Source organism: Amblyomma maculatum, chromosome 11, assembly GCF_055883805.1.
Source record: "Amblyomma maculatum isolate TAMU_Amacu chromosome 11, ASM5588380v1, whole genome shotgun sequence".
NCBI classification, from domain to species: Eukaryota; Metazoa; Arthropoda; class Arachnida; order Ixodida; family Ixodidae; genus Amblyomma; species Amblyomma maculatum.
Window position 1 is genome coordinate 163,102,066 of NC_139354.1, and position 26,160 is coordinate 163,128,225.

At 45.9% G+C, this 26,160-nt stretch overlaps 1 protein-coding gene across 1 annotated transcript in view; it reads left to right on the top strand.

Annotated features, from left to right (window-relative positions):
• The window catches only part of RyR (Ryanodine receptor), a 1,181,579-nt gene that overhangs the window by 743,273 nt on the left and 412,146 nt on the right, over window positions 1-26,160 (top strand). The window contains exon 76 of the mRNA XM_084584752.1: window positions 23,972-24,108. Within this exon, the coding sequence (XP_084440878.1) occupies window positions 23,972-24,108 (137 nt within the window). The remainder of the gene's footprint in view (window positions 1-23,971; window positions 24,109-26,160) is intronic.

Here is a 26,160-nt window from a genome sequence, read left to right on the forward strand (position 1 = left end):
ACTCACGATGTGCCCAAGAAACTTCAATTCGGTGAACCAGAAGTGGCACTTTTGAGGCTTGAGAGAAAGGTTGGCAGACCAGACGGCTTCGAGAACAGTTCTCAGGCGGTGCAAGTGTTCCGTGAACGTCGGTGAAAAGATTATCACGTCGTCGAGATAAACAAGGCATGTCTGCCACTTAAGACCTGTGAGCAGTGTCCATCATCCGCTGGAAGGTGGCAGGAGCACAGCAGAGCCCAAATGGGAGGACGCAGAATTCATAGAGCCCATCTTGTGTTACGAAGGCAGTTTTCTCACGGTCCCTCTCAATAACTTTGATTTGCCAATAACCACTCCTGAGGTCAGTGAAGGAGAAGTACTTGGCTCGGCGAAGTCGGTCGAGAGAGTCGTCGATCCGTGGCAGCAGATAGACGTCCCTCTTTGTCATACTGTCATAAGTCATAAGTTTCCGATAGTCAACGCAGAAACGAAGTGTTCCGTCTTTCTTTTTAACGAGGACTACAGGCGACGACCATGGGCTGCTTGAAGGTTGAATGACGCCATCGGCGAGCATCTCCTTGACTTGCTGTTGAATAGCATCTCTCTCCCGAGGAGACACACGATAGGGCTGCTGATGGATGGGTTGAGCGTCTTCATGCGTGATAATCCGGTGTTTAATGACCGACGCTTGCTACACTTTAGACGAAGACGTGAAGCACGCACGAAACTCCAGCAATAGATCCTGGAGTTGCCTCTTTTCAGGGGAGGAAAGGCTAGAATTAATGTCGACAGCGTGTACGGCATCATCCGGTTCGGTGCTAGGCGTAGCTTCCTCGGAAGCAAAACATTCGGCGACTTCCTACAGATGGTCGACGCAAGCAATGACAGTGCCACGGAACAGATGTCGATGTTCTTTGGAAAAATTGGTGACAAGCACCTCCGTCTCTCTGCCACGAAAGAAATAGACCTCTTGCCACAGACACTCCCAAGGCGAGTGAGAGGGAGACATTAGGCTCAACAACCCCGAGGCCGTGATGTGGCTCGTCACAGGTAACTCTGGTGAGGATGTTCGCGTGTGGTGGCACTGTGAGGCTATCATCGGCGACTCGCAGCGTGGAGTGGGACCCACGGTACTCATGCTTTTCGGTGGCCAGTTTGGCGAAAAACGTCACCAAGCGGTTCGGGAGATCTATAGTGGCACCATGCTCACGAAGGAAGTGGATGCCAGGAATAGCATCGCGAGAGCATTCGCGTAGAACAAGAAAAGTCGCGACAAATGTGCAGCCTCGCACCGTAACCCAGGCTATACACATACCCAGTGGTGCAATCACATGTCTGCCTGCCGTATGTATGTCTGGTCCGTTCCATGACGTCATCACTTTTCTCAGTGTCCTTGTAAGCCACCTGCTAAGGATAGAATAATCGGCTCCCGTATCAACTAAAGCGCTGACCTCCTTCGTATCGACGATAACAGGGATGTCCAGGGAGACCCAGCTAAGACCAGGGCCTGTCGACATCGGTTCGGAGTGAACTGAGCGGTGTGGCGGCGGAAGCTGGCCGGCAATTGTGTGGTCTGCGTCGGGGTGATTTAAGTGACACGGCAGTGATAACTGGTCGGCAATGCGGACGCCGTCGGGGCGATCTGGTCTGTGCGGCGAAAATTGGACAGGAATTCGGTGTTCGACGTCGGGCCAAATCGAGCGGTGCGGTGGTGGAAGCTTTGCGGTGAATCGGTGTGCGGTGGCCTCGCCCCCAAAGGTCGCCGGAGCTAGTTTTCCCGACGAGGGCTCGAGGAACCACAGTGTCCAGCGGTATGTCGTGGCCCAGAGGGCGAAGAGCAACGAAGCGAAGGCGAGCGTGCCTCACGACGAGGAGAATGCGGCACACTACATTGGCGGGTGACGTACTCGGCGATGTCCTGAGGCCACTGACCAGGCCGTGGACGAGGGCTGTCGGGAGAAAATCCTCTAAGGCCCATCTGGCGATAAGGGCACCGCCAGTAGAGGTGACCTGCCTCGCCACAGTGGTAGCAGAGAGAGCGGTTATCTGGAGCACGCCAGAGATCAGTCTTCCGGGGCGCCTAGCACCGATCTGCCCAGAGGAGCAGCGGCTCCGCAGCGTGCACAGTGACCTGAGGTGGCGTGTAAGGCGAAGGAAGCAGGGCTGGGCGGCGTGTGACATCAGCATAAGTCATCGGCTGGGTGAGGCCCGGGGGTGACGGTGGAACAACTGGTGGCGTGAGTGCGTTCTGGACCTCCTCACGGATGACGCTGGCCAGAGAAGCCGCGCCAGGGGTAAATGTCCAATGAAGTTGCTGGAGCTCCTCGCGAACCACGGTGCGAATGAGGTCGCGAAGGGAGCTCAGCTGTTTCCCAGGATTGTAGTCGGTGCGGTCAGTCGGCGGTAGTGCGGAGATGGAATTCAGTGGCCGAGCGTACTGGCTGCATTGCTCCTGTAGCAGTTTCTCCATAATCACAGCTTCAGCCAGAAACGCCGCGACGGTGGTGGGCGGGTTCCGCACGAGGCCGGAAAAAAGCTAGTCTTCAACTCCGTGCATCAGGTGCCGCACCTTCTCCTCACTCATGGACGGATGGCGCGATGGCAGAGACGTATGACGTCTTCAACGTACATTGCGACCCTTTCGTTTGGACGCTGAACTCGAGAGGTCAGGGCATGCTCAGCGTTCTCTCGGCGGTCACTATTGGCGTACGTACCGAGGAGCTGGCTTCGGAAGGCCGGCCACGTAGAGAATGTGGCCTCGCGGTTGTTGAACCATGTCCGAGCAGTATCTTCAAGGCTGAAGTTGACATTCCGCATTTTCCCAGCGTTGTCCCAGCCAATAAACATCGCGACCCTTTCGTAGCGAGCTAGCCAGTCCTCGGCGTCTTCGAACTGCTCACCGTGAAATGGCTTAGAGGTTGGGGTCTGAAGAATGAGAAAGGATGAAGGGGTGGAAGGGACAGTCGTAGTATGGGCGGGCGGTGTCGTTGCCATAGCTAGGGTATTTTTTCAAGAAGGAAGGCCTCGGGGGGTAAGCCTCAGAGCCGCCGGCTTGTACGATGAACAGGAGTGGTCACGAGAGGCGGCCGCGTCGGGTCGTCCGCAGGAGAAGGGATCATCGATGGCACCTCCACCAGTGTCACGACTCAAGCCACAGGGAGCCGTGAAGGTACACGTAGACGAGGACCCGAGAATAGGGTCGGCTTCTAGTTCCGATCACAGAGTCCAGCACCAGCGCGCCTCTTGAGCCAACAATCACTTTGTCGTCGTCGGCACCAAGCACGGCAGTCGCGCAGCACTAGGCACGTGGCAATATGGTCAATTGTTTCATGGGAGTTACCACATACAACACATACAGCACATGCGTCATCTTGATTGTTAAATTTCTTTTTGTAGCTGCGTGTTCTAAGGCACCGTGATCTAGCTTCAAAAAGTAGGGCACTACCTCTTGAGTTATCAAAGAAAGCTTCCTTCCTGATCTGCATTTTCCACTTTCGGTATAATTCCACACTCTGTTTCTTTTCCTCGAATTTATCCAATTTTTACCTTCTGTGTTTTTCACCTGTTGCTTAATGCTCTTTATTTCTCTGTCCTTGTGACTAGAATACTTAATAGTTAGTTTCCTAGTTCTTTTCCTTCATTGTGAGTTCTCGCTTTTTAAGTGCAGGTATTTAAATACTTTAGCTGCCCATCTGTTACTGTCAATTTCCTCAGGCCTTCCTCATATAATATAATATTTTGAGCTTCCCGTGCTTCGAAAGATGCCCAGCCGATATCTCCCTGTACCGCCTCATTTGTGGTTTTGCCGTCGGCACCTAGTGCTAATCGTCCAACGGCTCTCCGATTTATTTCTAATGTCGACTGTACCTCTGATTTTAGGCATAAAACCGCATTTCCGAAAGTAAGCCCGGGCACCAAAATTCCTTTCCAAATACCCCTCAAAACCTCATACATGTTGTATCCCCACAATGCCCTATGCTTCATTATCCCGGCATTTCTTCGCCCTTTGGTCTTAGGTGATTGCTCATGCTTTCCAAAGTATGCCAATCCTTCGTAAACTCATACCCCCAGATATTTATGTTCTGCTACTCTGAGTATTTCATGGCCTTAAATTTTAAGACCCTGATCAGTTGAGCCGTTGAAAATCATCAGACCCGACTTAACTGCGCTGAAACTGAAGCTTAGAGCGTCCCCTTAGTCTCCGTAATACTTAACTAGAATTTGCAATTCTTCCAGACTCTCAGCTAGCAGCACAATATCGTCTGCATACATCAAACCGGGAAGGCGCTGCTCTACTGCCTTTCCACCTAATCCATATGACAGGTTAAAAACCTAGGTTACTGTCTTGTATCCTCCGTTCCAGGTTTATCATATGAAGCATGAACAGCAGCGATGATAGAGGACAGCCTTGCTTAATCCTTTGCATACTTTGACATCTTCTGTACTTCTTACCCCTTCCCATGTAATTTCTACTTTGTTATCCCAGTATATTTCCTGTAGGAACTCAATTATCTCATAACCGATGCCTTCTTCTTGTAATATGTTCCACAGGAGTTCCCTAATTACGTTGTCGTACGCCCCGTTTATGTCCAGAAAGGCCAAATACAAAGGTCTATTTTCCACTCTAGATATTTCGATGCATTGGGTAAGCACGAACAGGCTATCATCTAAGCGCCTACCATTTCTAAAGCCGTTCTGAAGTTCTCCGAGTATCTTGTTACTTTCTACCCATGATTGCACCTTTAATTTCACTGCCTGCATGAAACCTGTACATAACAGATGTTATGGTAATCGGCCTGTATAATTTTATGTGCATCCTGTCTCCTTTCCCGTTATAAATCAAATTCATTTTACTCGGCCGCCAGCTGTCAGGGATTTTCTTATTCGTTATGACTTTTTCCAGAGCTTTTAACGTTTCCTTACTTTTTGGACCAAGGTCATTAGTCAGCTTGATCGGAAGTCCATCTATTCCTGTAGATGTGTTTTAGGAATATTTTTTTCCGCCTTTTTCCAGTTTAGATTGGGCAGTTCTTAGCTGCTTTTTATATTCTGCTACCTTGTGTTGCCTCCTGATTTGCGGAGATTACCCTATTTTCGCTCTTAAAGGGACACTAAAGACAGCCAAAGATGGTATGAAAATCTAATAAACTACATTTGGTGACACTGTCGCCGCATATCCGGCAGCAAAAAATCGAATAATTGCTGAGATATTTCGATAAGAAGTTGAGGTTTTTTCTTGTTCCCGCCGGTCGAATTCAAACTGTGGCCTCCAACTACGTAGTTGGAGTTGAGTGACGCACACTATGACGTAAGCGGAGACTCCGTGATAGCTAGCGAGCCGGCGCGGCCCGCGGCGTCGCATCCCTCAAGGGCCAACTTGGCAACACCGTACTCGCAATGTCGGCCTCAGCCGAAATAAATAAAACGATGAAGAGAGTAATTTACCGAGCGATGGGCCCATAAAGGAAGAAAAAAAAAACATAGAGCGCTTGTAATGCACAATACTTTACATGTTTCTCAAGCTTTTGCGCTCCTTCTTGCACTGTGTATAAACAAATCGAGCCCTCGGTCATCGCAACGCTTCCTGACATGTTTACATACAAATAAGATTTAGTTACCAGCAAAATAGTGTCCTCGCTGCTGCGCTTGTCAGTTTTGAAGCTTCGTCGCACTTTTTTCCTTCAAGGTTAGTGCTACACCTCCGTGTTCAGCGAAAATTACGTCCACGGTAGCAGAACATGACCGAAGTGCCGGCGCCACTACATTTGCCAGCGCTGTGAAATTTCACATGTTAAAATGGATCCAGTGCACAATATAGTGCGCATAGGCATCCAGACCATTAGTTGCAAGACGTGAGAGCAGGCAGCATGCGCCGATGATCAAGAAGTTGTAATTTTTAGACCAGCAGTAGAAACACTTTATTGTAAATGGGGCCATGACATAAAAACTAGAAATATTTCCGAGGTACTTGTGGCGCGGCGTAGCCGAGCGGTTAGCCCCGAACGTTACGGAGCAAGCAGTAGCGAGTTCGAGTCCTACCGCTTCTGGCGTATTTTTTTTTAACCTTTTGTAATGTATTTCTGGTGCTTCGTTATTTTTAGTTTTTACTTTTTACCCGAGGCCCTTTTTTTCGCCGGGCCACGAGCGCAATATATCGACGCTCTCCTTGGTATGAACGGCAAGTATGCCCCTTTTGTTTACGACGCCTGCAAATAGCACGTTGAAGGTCTTGTTGACGCAGTATATGTTGGTCAGATGTGCCATGACTTAGTGCACAATTGAATGATAATGCGTTTTTCCATCGGTACTTAGCATATGTATGCTTTTCGTGGCGTACGTAGCTGCAGTCAAGCGGTCAGGTCGCAGTCGAAGCGGCAACGGCGGCGATTTGTTGGCGCAGAAGGGTGAACGAAGGAGTGTGTCGGCGATAGCGGATTTCGCTCGCTCGTGCCTCCGAATGCTCAAATGGGAACCATCAAGGTGCATCTGCTGCTCCAAGCTCGTAATTCAGGCGCTGCAGGTTCAAACAAACTATCCGAGTGCGCACGAAATGCCTGAGCCGAAACATAACCAAAACTGAAGTGGGCGCCTGTGGCGCCTCCAAGTATATTTTTGTATTTGCCTTGCAACGTTTATGTTTTCTTTTCGCCGTCGTTTACGTATGATAAAAGCGTGTTATCAAGTTTGAGAAAAAACGTACTACCGCATTCAAACATGCAACGTAATTCGCATTTGTCAGCCTCCGGGATCCCTAGCGCGTCACGTGATTTGTAGTTGCGAGCCTCGGCCGTTTGGGTGTGGTGGCGATACCTGTATTTCTGTTATTCTTCTTTACTACCTTATAACAGCTCTGTTTTCAGTAAGAGTGGTCTTTTTGTAATCAGGAACTGGCATTCTATCGATGCAAACCCACTTCCTTTCTCTCTTTAGTGTCCCTTTAAATGACTCAGCTATAACTGATGTAATGTATTTAACTGCGTTGTCTCCCTTTAAACAATTTCTCTTGTTATCTTGAATCCGAACCTGCTTTCTTTGATTCTTCTTCCCTAGCCAGCTTACATGGTTCCACAATTTTCTTGCTCTGCCTCTAGAGGCATCGTGTATGTCAGTCATCCAGCGATCGGTGGACTGCTTCATTTTACTCTGGACGAGGGCCTGCACTTGAAGTTTCTTTTGTCGATATGATTCCCATTTTTGGTCAATTTCCTCCTGAGATACCTGTGCTTTCTTTGCGTCTCAGTGTTCCCTTGAAGCAGCCCGTCGTTGTTCAATAGCTTCCCTGACTTCCTTATTTCACCAGCTCCGTGGCTTTCTCTTTCCATTCCAGTGGTTTGCTACTTTACCCTCCTTAATTTTCCTCCTTATTAGTAGTTCTACCTGTTCATAATCCCAGTCTTCCATGGGGCTTTTCTCTATTGCTTCCTCTATGTCTGCTGCTATCTGCGCTATTTTGTCATTTAATTTTGCGTTTACTTTTTGTCTAAGTTCCATTTCTCTTTTCATCAAGGGTCCCATCTGCAGACTAATATGTTTATGATCACTTCCCAGACTACACTCCCCTTCTCCATCTATTTTCATTTTTATGACCTTGCTATTGTTAGATGGCTGTATGACGCCCCGGCGAAGCATGTCGTCCACGTTATCAGCAATGACTTGGTGCTCAGAGGCTGACACGCGATAAGGATGCTGTCGTAAAGGTGCGTTTGTACCAGTGTCGATGGTGTGCGTAACGACAGACGTGCTACCCAGCGCAGTGTGAGGAAGGTCGAAGGCAGAAGCGAAGTTCTGTAGAAGAGCAGCGAGTTGATCGCGTTGGACGGGTGGAAGATCTGCGTCAATAGCTTGTTGAAGAACATCGAGTGGTGTCGAAGCGGTCGCTATATCGCAAGAGCTGAGAACATTAACGTCTAATGAAGTAGGCGTGGCAGGAAGAGTATTTACAAGCGCAGGATCAAGTTCTTCAATACGACCGAGACACTCGCCGTGTAGCAGGACGGACGGGCACGAAAATAGATTTGAGACGTACATTGCACTAAGGCCATCTTCGAACTTGAGGACAGCAAATGGAAGCAGGAGGCAGGGATGGCGTGAAGCGGCGTCGGAAGGTGTGAAGAAGACAGTCGAACTAATAACGCTTTCACAGGAGAGTGGAACGAGGGCAGCAGAAAATGGAGGAATGTCTGTCTCATTGGCGACGAGGAGTTTTGCAGACCTGATAGGGACGTCACACAAGTGGTATCGCAAAGAGGTAAAAAGGAAACTTCCTCGCGGGCGCAGTCAATAACGGCACGATTAGTGCCGTTATTGACGTTATTGAGCTGCACGTACACGTGCAGATGCTACACGTAGTGTGTGCAGAGCATAAGGTTGGCGGACTCACTCATGAGTCGACTCACTCGGGCTCACTTAGGCTCACACTCAGATCATGATCTGAGTCGTGAGTGATTCCGGACTCTTATTCAGATCATGATCTGAGTCGTGAGTGATTCCGGACTCTTATTCAGATCATGATCTGAGTCGTGAGTGAGTCCGGACACGCACTGAGATCATGATTTGAGTTGTGAGTGAGCCCAGACTCACACTCAGTCTGAGCCGTGAGTTCGGACTCACACTTAGATCATATTCTGAGTCGTGAGTCCGGCCTCACATTTAGATCATGATCTGAGTCGTGCTGTGTCCGACCTAGAAAGTTCCTATGAAATCAAATGAATTCTTGCTCAGAGGTTGAAGAATCATGATCTGATCGAGTGGGTAATGGACACAAGTCGCTAATTAGATCCAGCGGACTCGAATTGCCTGTGTAACTCTATTAATGAATAAGCGTCTTGATGAGCTGATGATGTAGAGCAATTTCGTTGTTTTTTGTTACGCAATTATTTTGACTATGGCAATTAATGCAGGCTAATCAAACATTTGTTCTCGTTGGCGTGTTGTATTGGGTGGCTATATAGTTCTTCCTTTGCTGTTTATTTAATTAGGAATATCTCGCAAATGATTTCACGGTTTAGCTGCTCATTGGCGCACAGCGATGCGAACGAGCCAGGCTAACCGTGCATACCTAATAATATCAAGCTAATGAAGTTCGAAGAGACCATTGTGTAACCACATTTTTTAACGTTCTTTCTTATTGCGAAAGAGGTCATAGGCTTACCACCACATACCAAGAATATCTTGTCCGATATTTCTTTTTTTGTGTTTGAGGAGGTCACAAATATGTGGCTACGTACGGGGGCAATTCAAACTCATTCCGGTATAGCTGAAATTTTGCTTCGCATGTACGCACACAGAGATAGGCAAGATTCTGCACTACGAAGTGGTGACCTTTAGTGCGCTCGAAATGAAACAGACCTTGAAGGTAATATACGTATACATATATAACCACACATATCAATGGTGATCTATGATATTTATTATAAGGTGGCTCCAAATTGTTAGTAATTCTTAGAGAGGTGTCGTAATAGTCGCCTCTCAATTGTTCCTTTAGTCAGAGAACTTGGACCGTGAAAACGCGATTGAGCTGTCCGTTGCATGTAAGCATCAGCCAACATTAAGTCAGCCGGGAATTTAAATGGGCAAATTAATTCGATTGGGAAGAAATGGATGAGAAAGTGCAGGTGAGTAAATGATGGTTCGTATGAGTTTTGAGGGGAAATGACTGAGTCGAGATGCGTGATGAATCGGAGTGAGCTGAGATCAGTCGAGAGTGGAAATGAGTGAGTCCATGATGAGTGAGTCCCGATAAGTCGAAAGGAGTGAGCTCAAATGGGCAGTGATTTGAAAGGATTGAGTCCAGATGAGTCTGAGTTAAGATGAGTCGTGAGTCGAAGTGAGTGAGTGCAGATGAGTCGTGAGTCAAAAATGAGAGTCCAGATGAGTCAGTTCAGATGAGTCGTGAGTTGAAATGAGTGAGTCCATGATGAGTCTGAGTTCAGAGGAGTCATGAGTCGAAGTGGGTGAGTGCAGATGAGTCCTGAGCCAAAAATGAATGAGTCGAGATGAGTGAGTTCAAATGAGTCCTGAGTTGAAATGAGTGAGTGAGCCCAGATTAGTTATAAGTCTGAGTGAGCGCTAGGGAGTCGTCATCATGCGTGAGTTTGAGTTCATGAGTCTGAGTGAGCCCGAGTGAGTCGCCAGCTTGCGAGAGTGAGCCCGCAGATGGACCAAATTTTTCTCAGTGAGTCTGAGCACACGTGATTTTGCCGACCTATGGCTCAGAGTGCCTACACACCATTGTGTGGTGACGTCAGGTGTTAATTAACCTATGCTGTTCGAAACTGCTTTCAAACTAGTGGTTTGTTTTTTATTTAGAGCTTGAACAGAAGCGGTTTAGAGAAACGGGGAGGCTAATGAAAAGGGTTCTGCTTAAGTTGAAGACAATGCAGAGGGCTATGAAACGAAAAATGGTTGGGGTAATGTTAAGAGATAAGAAGCATGCAGAGTGGGTCAGAGAAATAGCTCGAGTTATTTACATTTTAGCGAAAGGCAAGAAGAAGAAATGGGCATGGGCAGGACATTAAGCTGATGGTCGCTTAGGGTGACAAACTGAATTCCAAGAGAAGGAAAGCGTAGCAGGGGGCAGCAGAAAGTTAGGTGGGCGGATGAGGTTAAGAAGTTCACAGGGGTCAGGTGGATGCAGTTAGCACAGGATCGGGTTAATTGAAGGAATATGGGAGAGGTCTTCGTCCTGCAGTGGGTATAGTCTGGCTGTTGTTGATAATGATGATGTCTCATAGAATGTTTTAGTTGAGGTGTGTGATTGCTTTTCAAATAATACCTTCTATTTGATTTGTTACAGTGCATTTTTGCTATTGAAACTGCGGGAAATAGTTTGAACTTTGAGGTGTGGTTTGTGAGCTGCTTATACAGTAAAAGCTTGTTAATCCAAACCTTGATAATTCAAATTTTAGGATAATTCAAATTGGAAGCTGCATAGGAGTCTATGAATAAAAAAGCAGCCAAATAATTCAAGGGGGTCTGTCACAGATAATTCAAAGTGCGTGCCTGGCACCCAACATGTGGCTAAAGAAATGCCCCCAAATGCAGCCGCTTCAGTTTTCCCCTTCCGGTCATGGGGCTTCTGGTCCTCCTAGATTTCGTGTGCAAACAGGCGACATCATCTGACACTGCTTCAATGTCTCAGCTTGCTGGTGTTATTTTTGTTGTGTCAGTGATTATGTCTGCCCGCAGCTTGATGATTTTTCACTCTGTAATGATCAGCCTGTCATAAAATAAGTGCGGCAGAGGCCGGTTCTTTATGACCAGTGATGGAAATCGCACCAAGACAGGTGAAAAATGATGCCGAGCTGCAAATTGCTAATGTGCTGAGGGAAAGCAGTAAGTGCTTTTCAAATTTTTTTCATGTGTGGAGAAACTCACAACAATCAAATGCTCGTTTAGAAAGGTGGGGTTATGGTGCCGGGTGAGCGCTGATAATGTTGACGGTGGTGCGCTGCCCATTTCGTCCCAGCGCATTCTCGGAGGCCATCGGTTTCATTGACAAGTGCAGTGAAAGGCTGATGCGTGACAAGGTTGCGGTCGGGCTGCTGAACAGTGTTAGCGGGGACCCATCGATTGAAAGAAGCCCACCATAAAAGAGAAAAAGAAAGCAGCATCTTCTGAAGGGGCGCGATTTAATGGGATGCTGTCTGCGGACGTTTTCAAGTCTGTCGTGCACCCCAGCTCTCTCTTGAAGTCGGTAGTGCGACCTTTTGAGGTACAGCCCCGAACTGTCTCCAAGGTTGCTCCGAGGCACTGGTAAACTGGATATCGCAAGCATAGATGCAGATGGACTGCACGCTGGAACTATGTACGAGCAGGGGCCGTCGAAAAGAAAGCTGTCACCTTGCTTCTTTGACCGAGTATTGCGGGACCCTCGTGAGTTGTGGCACCAAACATTTGCCAAGAGAGTATTCGGGAAGTGCGAGGACTGAAGCTGACATCTAATATCACTGTCACACGGCCTGCAGCGGACAGGCGCTCACTATCGAAGAACAGTGGACGTACCCACTCTTCTATTACGTGTTCGTCTGTGTAGGTTGGGGACACAAGTGATCATAAGCTCATTTTGAGCTTGAAGAGCCTTGACCTCCGCTAGCAGCCACTTGCTAACTAGTGCCATGTTGAAAAATGTGAGATCCAGTTGGTCCGGAGTGTTGATTGGCCAGTTATAACAAACATATGTGAACACAGGCGGTTGCAGGCTGCATAAACGGGAGTTCCTGCAGCTACGCAAAATGCATAACAAATCACACTTATGGTAATGGCTTTACAGTTTCATAGTGTTGCTTACATGGGAATTGTATGTAAGCAATAGTCAGCCGAGGCTTCTTGGCTTGATGTAGTATACTTCAGATTCATACTAGAAAAGACAAATGTTATCAGGACTTCTTGTGCGGAGCTTTCAGCAATAATGTCTCCAGCAGATGCACCAGGTGACAAAATGCGCTTCTCCATCCCTGCCCTGCTTGTTGCTAGGCCCAGTAGATATCGTTATGTGGCACTTCAGAACAGGTCAACGCTGTAATAAAGGTACGACTTTTGCCACCACATTACTAGGGAGTCCAGCACGCAACAAAACAGGCTGTGTGTTCGGCGACCATCCTCATTTGCAGTAATATTCGTGTCGGCTGGTTGGTTCATGCTAGTAAGCTTGTGTAAGCACAACAAAGACAACACAACTGACAAGAAGGACCGAACGGGGCGCCCCGTCCCTGAAATGAAAACCGTTGTGTCGTCTTATTGCGCTTATATAAGTTTACATCCTCATTTGACCTAATTGGCTCTCCACATGACGACTGCTGTTGGCCACCTGCAGCATTGCTTGGCAAACACCGGTGCTTTTTGGTGATTGTATGTGCATCCCGCATTCTAGGCAATATTGATTTCAGTTCACTGTTCCGTTCAGTTCAGTCGTTCAGTTGTGTCCGACTCTTTTGACCCTATGGATCATATCAGACCACGCTTTCCGGTCTCTCACTATCTTCCTAATATCACATAACTTCATCTGCAGCGCCTCGAGGGTGCCATCTAACCATCGTGTTCGCTGCCTACCCCTTCTCCGGTGACCCTCAACCTTTCCCAACATCAAATCTTCCTTCAGTGACTTCTCTGTTCTCATCAGATGACCAAAGTAGCTGAGCTTTAACTTTCTGAAGCCAAGACTATATTCTATTGTTACGGTGCGCAGTATCGAAATGACGACGACGTGCTGGTGTGGTGTTCATTTCATTTTTATTTCCTTAAAGACCCCTTTTGAGGGGCATTACATAAGGGGCGGATACAAATTTTGGATGAGATGGTGCAAAGTCATGTGTTATGATGGTAAATAGCTGTAGGCTTTTCATGCGAAGATTATTGGACAGGTTGTTGTTGCAATCTCTTCGGGAAGGCCATTCCAGTCCGCAGCAGCACGTGAAAAAAATGAGTTTGCGAAGATGACGGTTCGTGCACGTGGATGGCTGATCTGGAGATGGTGGAGAGTGCGGTGAGATATGCGTGCCAGTGGGACTATATAGGGTGCAGTTTGTAGGTGGCTGTAAAAAAACTTGTGAAATAGTGAAAGACTGGCTATGCGGCGGCGTATTTCGAGTGGCTATAAACCTGAAAGAAATTTCATATATGATACACTGGTGCTGTAATGGTATGACGAATCAATAAATCTGGCGGCGCGGTTCTGCAAAAGTTCAAGTGCATTGCTGAGGTAAGCTTGATGTGGGTGCCAAATGGGTGATGCATATTCTAGTTTTGATTTCACAAGTGATTCATAAGCTAGTAACTTGACGTGCACTGGAGCATCGCAAAGATGACGTTTTAGAAAACCAAGGGATTTGTTAGCTGAAGAAATGATGTTAGTTATATGAGTTTTCCAGGACAAATCAGCGCACAGAGTTACACCTAAATATTTGTATGAAGCACTGGTAGCGCGGGAATGGAGGCAATTTGATAAAGGGATACGAGTGGGTTGCGGTGGCGATGAAAAATCAGTACATTGCATTTGTGAGGGTTTAGTTCCATTTGCCAAGTTTCGCACCAATCCTGAATCTTGTTAAGGTTGTTTTTGAGGTATAATTGATCAGAGGTGTTATTAACTGTTTGAAATACTCTTTCTTCACAACGACCTCCCGACATTGTTGACTTCCAATCCCAGAAAGTTCTGGCAGGTAATAAGTGAGCACCCGGCACATACCATTACTCTTACTAAAGAGTTGACATTTTTAACAATACCTTTTCATCTGTATTCACTAATGAAATCCACCCACCAACTGCGCCTTCCACCGCCAATATACAGTCCAACATGCCTGCTGATGTTTTTTCTGAAGCTGGCATTTACTCGCTAATCGAACACCTTAAAACTTCCTCATCGGCTGGCGTCGACGAAATTAACTCCAAAATACTTCGCAATACTAACATCATTTCTGCAATGTACTTATTGTTATTGTTTTCACAGTCGCTTTCTACAGGATGCATTCCGGATGACTGGAAAGTGGGGAAGATCATTCCAGTCTATAAATCAGGCAAGAAAGATACTCCTTTAAATTACCGTCTGATATCAATAACCAGCATACCTTGCAAAATCACGGAACACGTCATCTATTCTCAAATCATGGATTTTCTTGACAGTAACAACTTCTTTCATCCCTCACAGCACGGGTTTCGCAAGGGTCTGTCATGTGAAACTCAAATGGCCATCTTCATGACGTTCACTCCAACCTCGACCTAAACTTACAAACTGACGCTATTTTTCTAGATTTCGCTAAAGCATTTGACAAAGCTCCCCACAGGCGTTTACTGCTGAAACTAACCATGCTAAATCTGCTTCCTAACGTCTTATTATGGATCGAAGAATTCCTTTCTAACCGCTCCCAGTTTGTTCTCGTTAATGGACACAGTTCCAACCCTCTTCCAGTAACATCAGGCGTACCCCAAGGTTCTGTATTAGCTCCCCTCCTATTCTTAATCATTATAAACGACTTGCCCTCAAACCTGGTTTGCAATGTTTGTCTGTTTGCAGATGACTGTATTATTTACCGCACAATTTCCAACACCTCTGACCATTCACAGCTCCAAAACGACATTAAAGCAATACATGCCTGGTGCAATGACTGACTAATGTCGCTTAATCCTAATAAATGTAAACTCGTATCTTTTCACCGCCGGCGTAACCCCCACATTTTCACTTACTCGGTTGCTAACACTCCACTAGAATCTGTATGCTCATACAAGTACTTAGGCGTCACCTTGTGCCAAGGCCAGGATCTCTCCTGGTGCTCACATGTAACGAACATCATCGCATCAGCTAACCGATCATTGGGTTTTTTGAAACGCCATTTACGGCACGCCCCTCAATGTATTAAACTTCTCGCCTACCAATCTCTCATCCGACCCAAACTAGAATACGCATCTGCTATCTGGAGCCTGCAACAAGCATATCTCATCAGTTCACTAAAATCTGTCCAAAATCGCACCACGAGGTTTATCATCATCATCATCATCATCATCAGCCTGATTATACCCACTGCAGGGCGAAGGCCTCTCCCATATCTCTCCACTTAACCCGGTTCTGTGCTAGCTGCATCCACTTGACCCCTGCGAACTTCTTAATCTCATCCGCCCACCTAACTTTCTGCCGCCCCCTGCTACGCTTTCCTTCCCTTGGAATCCAGTTTGTTACCCTCAGCGACCATCGGTTATCCTCTCTTCGCACTACATGTCCTGCCCATGTCCATTTCTTCTTCTTAATTTCCACTAGAATGTCGTTAACTTGAGTTATTTCTCTGACCCACTCTGCACGCTTTCTATCTCTTAATGTTACCCCTACCATTTTTCGTTCCATAGCCCTCTGGGTTGTCCTCAACTTAAGTAGAACTCTCTTGCTTAGCCTCCACGTTTCAGCCCCATAGGTGAGTACAGGCAAGATGCAACTGTTGTATACTTTCCTCTTGAGCGATACCGGGAAGCTGCTAGTCATAATCTGCGAGTGCTTGCCAAATGCGCTCCATCCCAATCTTATTCTTCTTGTTATTTCCTTTTCATGATCCGGATCTGCGGTTACTACCTGTCCTAAGCAGATATATTCACGAGGTTTATTCATTCTGCCTATTCGTATGACATCAGTGTATCGTCACTTACACTCCAATCAGGTTTATCAATTTTTGTCCACTGTCGTCGCATTGCTTCTCTTAATCTGTTCCATAAGTTTTTTTACTGCTCCCTCGGCCAACCAACCTCCATCACACCGCCAGTTCGCATATCTCATCGCACCGGCCATCCACTAGTAGTTTCATGCCAGCGCGCCCGCACCGTCACTTTTTCTTCATCATTCTTTCTTCGCACTGCAAAAGACTGGAATGACCTTCCATACGATGTTGATGCCATCACCTGCTCATCAAGTTTTGTTAACAGTTTAAAGGGCAACTCCGGGGGTTTTTTGACATTCGAATATTGTAGTGAAACTTTTACCACAGGTTCTTCTCTCCGTCCTGACGCATTCTACAAAATTTGAGTGCCGTACGATAATCCGTTCACGCGCAATACGGCTTTAAAATATGCCGTTTTCATGGCTTAAGTTGAGAGTATTTCTGCGGGCAACACTGAGTTTCTGATGTCACAAACAGTATACAGGCATTAATGTCTACTTCCCGCGTGATTATGAAATTGTGAGGTTTATATTTAACTACCTCAGACATTTTATGCAGTGCGTCATGATTTCCATACTTTATTTTCACCATCCAACGCACGTACGAGTGTTTTTCTAATACTGAGTGTGACGTCACCATTTCGTCAAATGTGACGTCGTTTCTGGCCGTGAAATCAGTTTCGGTTTCGATTTGCTGTTTTTCTTTTTTAAAAATACTTCTAATTGGAATTTTGGAAAACGTTTTTTTTGTGTTGGAGTCAGGACGTGCCGAGGAATGTAATTCAATTAAAAACACAAAATGATGAAAAAACCACCGGAGTTGCCCTTTAAATATGCACTTCATAAATATCATGTAGGCAATAATATTCAATCAATGTTTGTACTCCCACCCCTTATGTAATACCCCAATGGGGGGTCTTTAAGGTAATAAAGTGAAGTGAAGTGAAGATAAAGAACACAATCATCAGCAAACATGCTGATATTATAGGAAACTTGAAAAGGTAAATCATTTATGTATATTAAAAGCAGAAGGGGACCTAGTACGGAACCTTGAGGGACGCCAGATGTGACAGGAAGGAAGCTGGAATTATATTCATTTACGAAAACGGATTGAGTGCAGTTAGTTAGAAATTCGGTAATCCATTCAACCACATTTGGATCGAGATTAATGTGAGATAACTTGTACAACAGGCGTTTGTGAGGAACTTTATCCACAGCTTTATTTAAAATCAAGAAAGATAGCGTCAGTTTGTAGGTTAAGATCTTGGTTGGCATGCAGGTCATGTTTAGAAAACGCTAGTTGAGTATCACAAGAAAAGCCTTTCCGGAACCCGTGCTGCGCAGAATGAATAATATTATTAGAATCCAGGAAGGCAATGATATGGGAGAATATTCCCTGTTCCATGATCTTACAAGGCACACTTGTTAAAGAAATGGACCGATAATTTAATGGAGAATTGGTGTTACCGGATTTGAAGACTGGAATGACCTTCCCAACTTTCCAGTCAAGTGGAAGGTGCCCTGTAGAAAGTGATTGCTGGAATAGCAAGCATAAATATGTGGCACTGATGGGTTTAGTACCCTGAAGGAATTTAGCGCTGATATTATCAAAGCCGGCTGAGGATGAAAGTTTCATTTTAGCAATCAGCGATAGAAAATCAGAGGTGTTAAATTCAACAGGTGACATAATATTATCAAAAAAGTTGTCTGGCACAGGAAATGGCACATCGGATTCATTAGTGAACACTGATTGAAGTGCAATATTAAATATGTGAGCACAATCTGCATGACTAAGTACTTCTCCCGCTTCATTTGTGGTAGTGACATCGTTTTTGTGTTTAGGGTTGATGATGTCCCAGAATTTTCGAGGATTGGTATTAAGTATTTTGGGCAAGTCCTTGTTAAAAAAAGAATGCTTGACCTTCCGAGTAGTTGACTTAGACGCCTTTTCGGCAGCATAGTATTTATCCCAGGCTGTTTGGTTAGTTTGTGCTCTGGCTGCGCGAAAAAGACGTTTCTTTCGATTTTCTAAACGTTTTAGTGTTTTAGTGAACCATGGTTTCTGCGAATTCTCTCGGAAGGGGGACTTAGGAATAAACTGATTAGTTAGTTTGGTAATTTTATTCTTGAACATAGTCCAATTTTCTTCAATAGACCGCCTATTTCACCAAAATTAGTTTGGTGAAGAAGACGACACAAAACTTGGGTTCGTTCTGGTGGTGTGTGCGTCTGACAGTTAACTAGCATTCACCGCTGTGTACTTACCGTTTAACACTATATTCGGTAGGCATTTTCATTTGCTGAAGTTTGTAAATTTTCTTTTTACAGTCACCATATTCGCACACATGAAAGCGGCACTCAAAACGGTGCACAGAAAAAAACGGTGCCTCAGTGCAATGCAAACTATAAACCAGTGAGTATTAACATGCTCTACTTCATAGTTAAAGCAAGTTTAGACTGAAGAAAAATCACATCTGCGATTGATTTTTCCCAGCCCCTCATATAGACTGTTTTACCGAGAGCGAGCAGGAGAGGAGGAAAATACTCTCTAACCAGATTCCTTGCACCGGCCCGTTGTTGCCAGTACTGAGTGGGCTGTGCATTCGCACGCTTCATGCATAGCAGAGCGGCCTTGCACCTCGGTATATTGTCATTTGAGAAACTTAAATACCTTTATTAGCACCCCTTTTAGTGGTAATGTCATCGGGACAGCAATGCGTGATCGTGGACTGCGCAAAGAATCAAAGAAATCGCAACATGATTACCGAGAGCGTATGCGGGAAGCATGCATCGACAGTCCGAGTTCGGCTGTGATATGTTTCTGCTTCACCGCTTTCCAGTCTAACCTTATTTAACTTGATTATGAACGTTTTATGTAAGCCAGATAAACTTAGTACCAATGACGGACTCGCGAATATGATGCCCACTTCACTTCCTCCACCGTAGTAGCCACGCACACCGGGCAGGGCGTGCCTCCTGCAAGCCCTCCGCGCCAACAATACGGTAGATCTTTTCCGCCAACACAAGAGCGTGCTAAAATCTGTTCTTCACTTAAACAATAAGCCGACAGCAAAAAAAAAATTTTTCTTGCGGATTTCTGACCTATACCGTGTTATTGATAATTGCAATACAAATACGTTACGCAGCACATTATTGGTGCGGCGCACAGCTCATCGTCTGCACGGTGGTTCCGCTGCTAAAGCGTCAAAGAAATTTACATCTTTCTTTTACTAATACTATGGGATCGGCAGTAACGCAGTTCCATGAGAGACCATTTACTCTAGCGCTGAGCAATTACAAAGCGTCGTCGGATGTGCCTTCGATGCGAAACAATTTAGGCCTAGCGACGACTAGAGAGTAGCGCTCGATGAGAGTGCCGTAGTGCGCCGTGCCAGCGGGCGGCGCCGCTTTCGTAAGCGGTGCAGTATGTGCTGTGAATTTGTCATTTTTTCATTCATAGTGCCGCTGAGAGCGCACGTTTTTCGACGTTTTACTCAACAATACGTCGTGCAAACGATGCTGCTATGACGTATGGGACGGGGGTATACGATGTTGTCTCGCCGCAGGACGAACACCAAGGCTTTATAAAAACGTCGAAGGATGGTACTTTAGACCCTACTTCTTTTAGGTGCTAGTCTTGAGCCGTAGTTTAAAGTATACATTGTTTAAGCAGGACAGCTCGATCGTATATCGAAATGGGTCGCACTTCATGTTAAATCAATGCGGCGATAACTGGAAACCATCTTTCGCAGTATCTGCATTCCGAATTCGGTAGCTTCCCGTACTGTTCATTCGCTGTGTGTTTGTGTGTGCAGTTACCATTGCGATAATAAAATATAATTGAAAATACATGTATTGTGAAAGATATAACAGATACATCCTCTGGAAGTGTAGCGCAGTCCTTCGCAGCCACCCCGGCCGCTGTGCTGTTTCCAACAGCAGCCTCTTTGTCAAACGGATGGTATACGGTTTCTTGGCGCGCTCAAACAAAGCACAAATAGCACCAAGGTGTCGGATAGCTTTTACGAGCACCGCGAAACAGCACTTTTACACTGCCGCACCATAGCATCAACACGCCCAGCACAGCCCAAGATGGCATCAAGAGGCGCCGGAGCGGACGTTCCGCAGTTTGGATCATACGGGGTGCCACCATCAAACTAAGATGGCTGCACCCACGCATCGAAACTAAAAAAAGTCTATAGCATAGGAATTTGGGCAAAATTGTAGAGATGGGAGCATCTCTATCCCGACGTCGGCGCCTCAACAGGCAACAAATTTCCACTGTTAGATACGGTGTTGCCCAGCTGTTGACGAGTTGGTTGGCAAGTGACGACATGTTTCCGAATAGTCCTTGTTGGCACGATGAGACAAGGTTGCCAGTACAACGCAAACATGTTGACAGATGCAGTCTGAAAACTGTTTCGTCAGTGTGATTCTGCCATGAGAGAACAGGCACATGTAAACAAATCAGGTGGTGCGTCTACTAGTTGATAACGCTACCCTACGTCTACTAGTTTAACGCTACCCTTAAACGGCTTCGTTCGCCAAATATTTGGTGTTGGCATTAGCATTGGGAGTGAAAAATTATGAGCATGGTGCTGGCAGGCAGTAGCTGGCAGCTGACATGAGCACGCACTGACTGGACATAGGCTTGACTGACGTTACGTTTGGCCGGAGCTGCCAACACAGCCTCTCCTCAGAATCAGCCTGTCAGGACCCTTGCATCTTTACATGATATTATGCTTATTATAAAAACAAACAATGGTTTGATATTCATGATACCATTCGTGCTGGAAGCAGTGAAAAGAGGCCACTAAATGATGCAGGTGATACTAGATTGCATTGGAACTGCTGTGCCAATTGCGCCAAACTGCACCAAATCAGAAATCCTGCTGCATGCTGCTACAAAATCAATTTTTTGCCTACTTCTGTGCCACACCTGCGCCACAAGTCACTCTGCTGACAGCAAAACCGAACTGTCGTGAAACCAAAACTGACACCTGCTGGTAACACTGTGCAAGGCGGAAGAATATTTATCACGTGACACAAAATGAAAGTTTGTCTGCGTCTCCTGCTGGTGTTTCTTTCAATCTGCTGGGAATTAGAGGATATCAAGGCCAATGTGTGGGAAGAGTGAAAGGAGAGGCTGGCCGTCGAAGGTTTCGAAGCACGTTCAAACACGTGATGGCTTCGAGCTGCCCTGGGCGCTCGCTTGATTTGTGTGCGTGCGTGCACGTGTGTGTGTGCAAATGATGTGCGAGCAGGCTGGCCAACCCAGATGGCACGGTTTCAAACTAGTGACAGTTCGGAACCGCCCTCGGCAAAGCACAGCTGGTGCGGTATGCACGCTTGCAGCCTTTCTTTTTTCGTACCAGTGAGGTATGGGCTGCGATGGCCTGAGTAGCAGCGGAGGAAGCGCTAAGGACAGACTGTTTCTGTGCGTGCGCACTGGACTCTGTTGAGCCCTTTTGTACCTTAAGTTCGACTCCTTATGTTGAACATCTTGTATAATTTTACAGCTTAACCCATACGGAGGTGCTTAAAATATCTGCAGCCTCGCATACGTTTTCATTACAATGAGAAAAGCTTACACACAATCCCTGCAGTACGCTGCAAAGAAGCAGTCTCACAACTCCGAGTTCCGGCGTCACTTTGATTAACCAGCCACCCTCCAAACCACCGAAAAAAAAGATGAAAGCAAAGCTTAGGAACGCACGGAATCGGCGCTTACTCTACATCCCCGCACATCGCGCCTTTTGACTTCTCGAAGGGAAAAAAAATATCCACCTATTACCTGCAAAAATATTGTTCCCCCTTTCCCTCCAATCGGCATGGGTCTTGAATGAAATACTCTGATGTACACTGTAAGGACACCCAGAAAAAAGGTCAGAATCAGGAAATGGTACAGGAGGACATCAGGCTGGTTAGGAATATGAGCACCAATGCTGAGCTGCTTTTCTCAAAAGGCGTCAAGTCTAAAAAATTTGCAGACGTTGAGAGTGGACGAGCACTTCTGAAGAATGGACAGGAAAGGCTCGCAGCGTCACTGTCCAAGCTGGAGTCATCAAAGCAAGAGAAGAAATAGTACCTTAAAATTGGAGTTTTAAGAAGCAGCAGTTCTGAATTTCTGCAGAGAGGTTTTATAATAATACAGCTAGCTACCTTCTTTCCAAGGCTACAGTGTTTATAGTGTAGTTGCATATTTCGGTATGCCTTCCCTCTGAATAAAGACGGCTTTGTTTTTAGAAAAGCCTCCGGTTTGCTTAATTTCGGGCTTTTTAAGAAAAGAACAGCAGTTTAGACTGCATTTGAGCTTGAAGCTTGCTTTTGCATGGCTATGGCGATTATAAACATCTCAGTAATTGGGTTCCAGAAATAAAACAAGCCTTCTTTATTTAAGCATCTCGAGATTTGAAATTTTGCTATAAAATGTTTTTTTTTTCTGCTACAAAAGCTCAAATATTTGCTACAAAATGCCATTTTTCTTGCTACAAAACTTGAAATTTCTGCTACAAACTTTTGATTTCTTTTGCTACAAAAGCTGCTGCAAGAAACTAGTTGCCATTTCCACCCCTGCAAGGACGAAGAAATAAAGAACGTTAGGCAACAGGTGAAAAGCATAGAAGGTAAAAATTTGATAAATTTTGTACAAAAGAAACAGAGTGTAGAACTGTACCGAAAGTGGAAAAGGCAGATCAGGAAGGAAGCTTTCTTTGATAACTCAAAAGGCAGTGCTCTATTTTTTGAAGCTAGGTCAGGGTGCCTTAGAACCCGCAGCTACAAAAATAAATTTAACCATGAAGATGACACATGTGCAGTATGTGGTAACTCCAGTGAAACAATTGACCATATTATACTCGAATATATAGGTATCCATCCGGAAGTCGATGCAGGCACGGTCACTCTTCCCGAGGCCCTGGGGTATAGAGATTCCAGTGGTCGGGTGAATGAACCTGCGGGGGAAGCTAGTAAAAAACAATTGGAAGATTGGTGGCTTAAAAGCTGAAAAGTGACATAATGTTAGTAATGTAGAAACAAAATTAAATAAATGGAATGGTGGTATAGTTAACCAATCTAAGACAATAATGAAGATAGGGAAAAAAAAATGAGCATGACAGCAACTGCTACCACCCCATTTCAAAGGGGACGCTCCTATATTCCAATCCATCCATCCATCCACAGCCTATACTGTCGCATCATACCCTTACCACCTATACTGTCACCACCATTCAGTGGCTCTATGCGGTGGGATGTTTTGTGTATGTACACATACCTACTGAATGAAGGGGCGTCTTGTTTTGGTCGGGATCAGCACCATGCTTTCCAGTCACTTCAACGCCTGCCGCGCATCTCCTCAAGGCCCGGTTGATTACTTGATGACACAACTGGAAGCTTCAAAAAAGTGACTAGGTTTAGGATGCACTTTTCCGGTGCTTATGGAGTGTGACGTCCATCTAGAAGCAGCCAATAAAGGCTATCTGATATTGCCATTGTTGCCTTCTGAAAATTTTGTTCTTTTCTTTCACTGCTAATGATCTCTACAGCTGTTAGTGTAAACATTTTTGCTTCTGAAACCTTTCTACTAATCTTATTTTTTAGGGGGTTGTGCATTTATCAACAATCTAAGTTTTTAGCTTAGACACAGTTTTCTCCATTAGCCATGGGCAGGGCTACCAATATCGATGAACACTCGAGTTTCGAGCAATCAAAACCATCTTCTTTTGGCGCATGGGCCCTATGAGAAGTTTCGTAAATGGTAATATTGAAGAGCTCTGAGTGAAGCTGTGTACGGGCAGCTTCCAACATGAAAAACATGCGGTGTGAAGCAATATATTTCTTTTCTGTTTTGGCCCACAGTCACCGTCCGGCATATGGCAACTGCCTGGGTGCCTTCGCAGCTACTTTCCCTGTCGCCTTCTTGGAGCCTGCCCATAACAAGCACAACCCATACTGCATCCACGGCAAGGCCCAGGAACACTCGCTTGAAGCACAGGGTTCGTGTGTTGTTGCACTGTTGATTAGCTAGGATAGCATCGCTTGCTACTGACTAGCAGTGATTTGTTTGTTTTGCATGACTTCACCCTTCTTTGTAGTACAGCAGTGGGGTTGCTCTCTCATGTTTCTTGTAAAAATTAGTAAAACAGTGATGCTGGAGCACATCCTTCAACATACTCCACGACTACTTGCATCAGAAGGTGCTGTCCCTAATAAGAGCATAAATGTTTAATTTTGCTTTTCTTGTGTAAACGACATGTTAAAAAAAAAAGGCGATCACCAATTGCTGGAGTACTCGTTTGACATTTCTGCCCCGTTGTGGTGGCTCAGTGATAAAGACGTCCGGCTGCTGAACAGAAATTCCCAGGTTCGAACCCAACCGTTATTGCCGCGTTTCAACGAAACGCAATAATGCCTGTGTCAGAACAACAGCTTGATCTTGTTGGTTATTCATCTTCGGGTAACAGCGCAAAAAACATGGATGGGACACAAGAGCAAGAACACACAACGAGTGTTGGCTTTCAAAAAGTTTATTCCGAGGCATACATTGCTTTATACACTGTTGCGCACCGCACGAGACACAGACACGTGACTTCTGCCACACGTATCATCATTGTACAATATCCAACAGCTCCAGTTCTTTTTTGTCAAAAGTACAGATGGTTTGCTGATACAGTCATCTCCAAGCTTTGCTATCCCGGCTGTTTTAATTATCTCACGAACCAGCTGCTCGGCGTGTTCATCGACACATTGTGCATACTCAGCCATACAAGTTTTGGATGGACAATCTCTCACGAGTATTCCAATATGCCTGCGTGCTTGGTCAATGTTAATTTTATGTTCTTTCAGTCTACCGTTAGTGCATCTGCCGGTCTGTCCTATGTATTTTTTTCCACATTTCAATGGCAGGGAATAAACAACACCTTCCGCGCATTCGACAAAGCGAGTCTGGTGATTTGTAGTACCCCCGCGTAGTTTTTCTGGCTCTTCGCCTTTGACCTGCTGGCAAAGGCTCTTTAGTTTATTAGGGGCTGTGGACACAACATTAACTCCAGCTTTTCGGTCTATCTTCTTGAGATGGTGGGAGATGTAGATATAAGGAAGGGCCACAATTCTTCGTTTGTCTTTTGGCTTCCTGCTGCTGTCGCGCAGTTAAATTTCTTGCCTAATCGTTCCACGACAGATACAAGTAGGTGTGAAGGGTACCCAGCTCCCATAAGTCATTCAATCTGGTGACGAAAGATTCCATCGTGTGAATGCACGACTTCTTGAGCGCGTTTGCCAAACACAGGTAAGCAACGGCCCTTTGGAGTGCGTCGACAAGCACGCAGGCATATTGGAATACATGTGAAAGACTGGCCATCCAAAACTTGTATGGCTGATTATGCACAATGTAAAGTTGTTGATAAACACGCCGAGCAGCTGGTTCGCGAGATGATTTAAGCAGCCGGGATAGCAACCAAGATACTTTGTTGGGCGAGTTGGCAAACATCCATTGTTAATATTGTGAGCCCTAAATGGATCTTCTTTCATTTGTACATACCGTGATCATCTTCTTCCTCTTGTACATACCATCATCATCCCGCGGCGCCGGCTCCGGCGCGCGCTTGGGTTTTCTCCAGCAGATTAAACGCTGACATGGCATACCTTGCCTTGCCTTCACGACCTTGCCGTCTGGACCTGGCCTTCTTTCACAAGTGGTGGAGGTGATATTCGATCCCCTTGCTGCCTTGGGCCCTGCCTCTCGCTGGAGCTACGTTCCGGTCACCGTTTAACAACTACCATCGTCATGTCAAACGAGAGCAGTCCCGACCCGGCCGGACCCTCTACCTCGGCTACACCGCCGCCTCCGATGGTGCCCAACACGACAACGCGACGTGCCGCTGTTCGCTGGTCGTCACGACGAAGACGTCGATGACTGGCTTGACACTTATGAACGCTGCAGTGCCTACAACCGGTGGGATGATGCTTTGAAATTTCTGAACGTATCTTTCTACCTTATTGAGGTCGCCAGAAATTTGTTTATTAACCGCGAGGCCCACACCACAAAC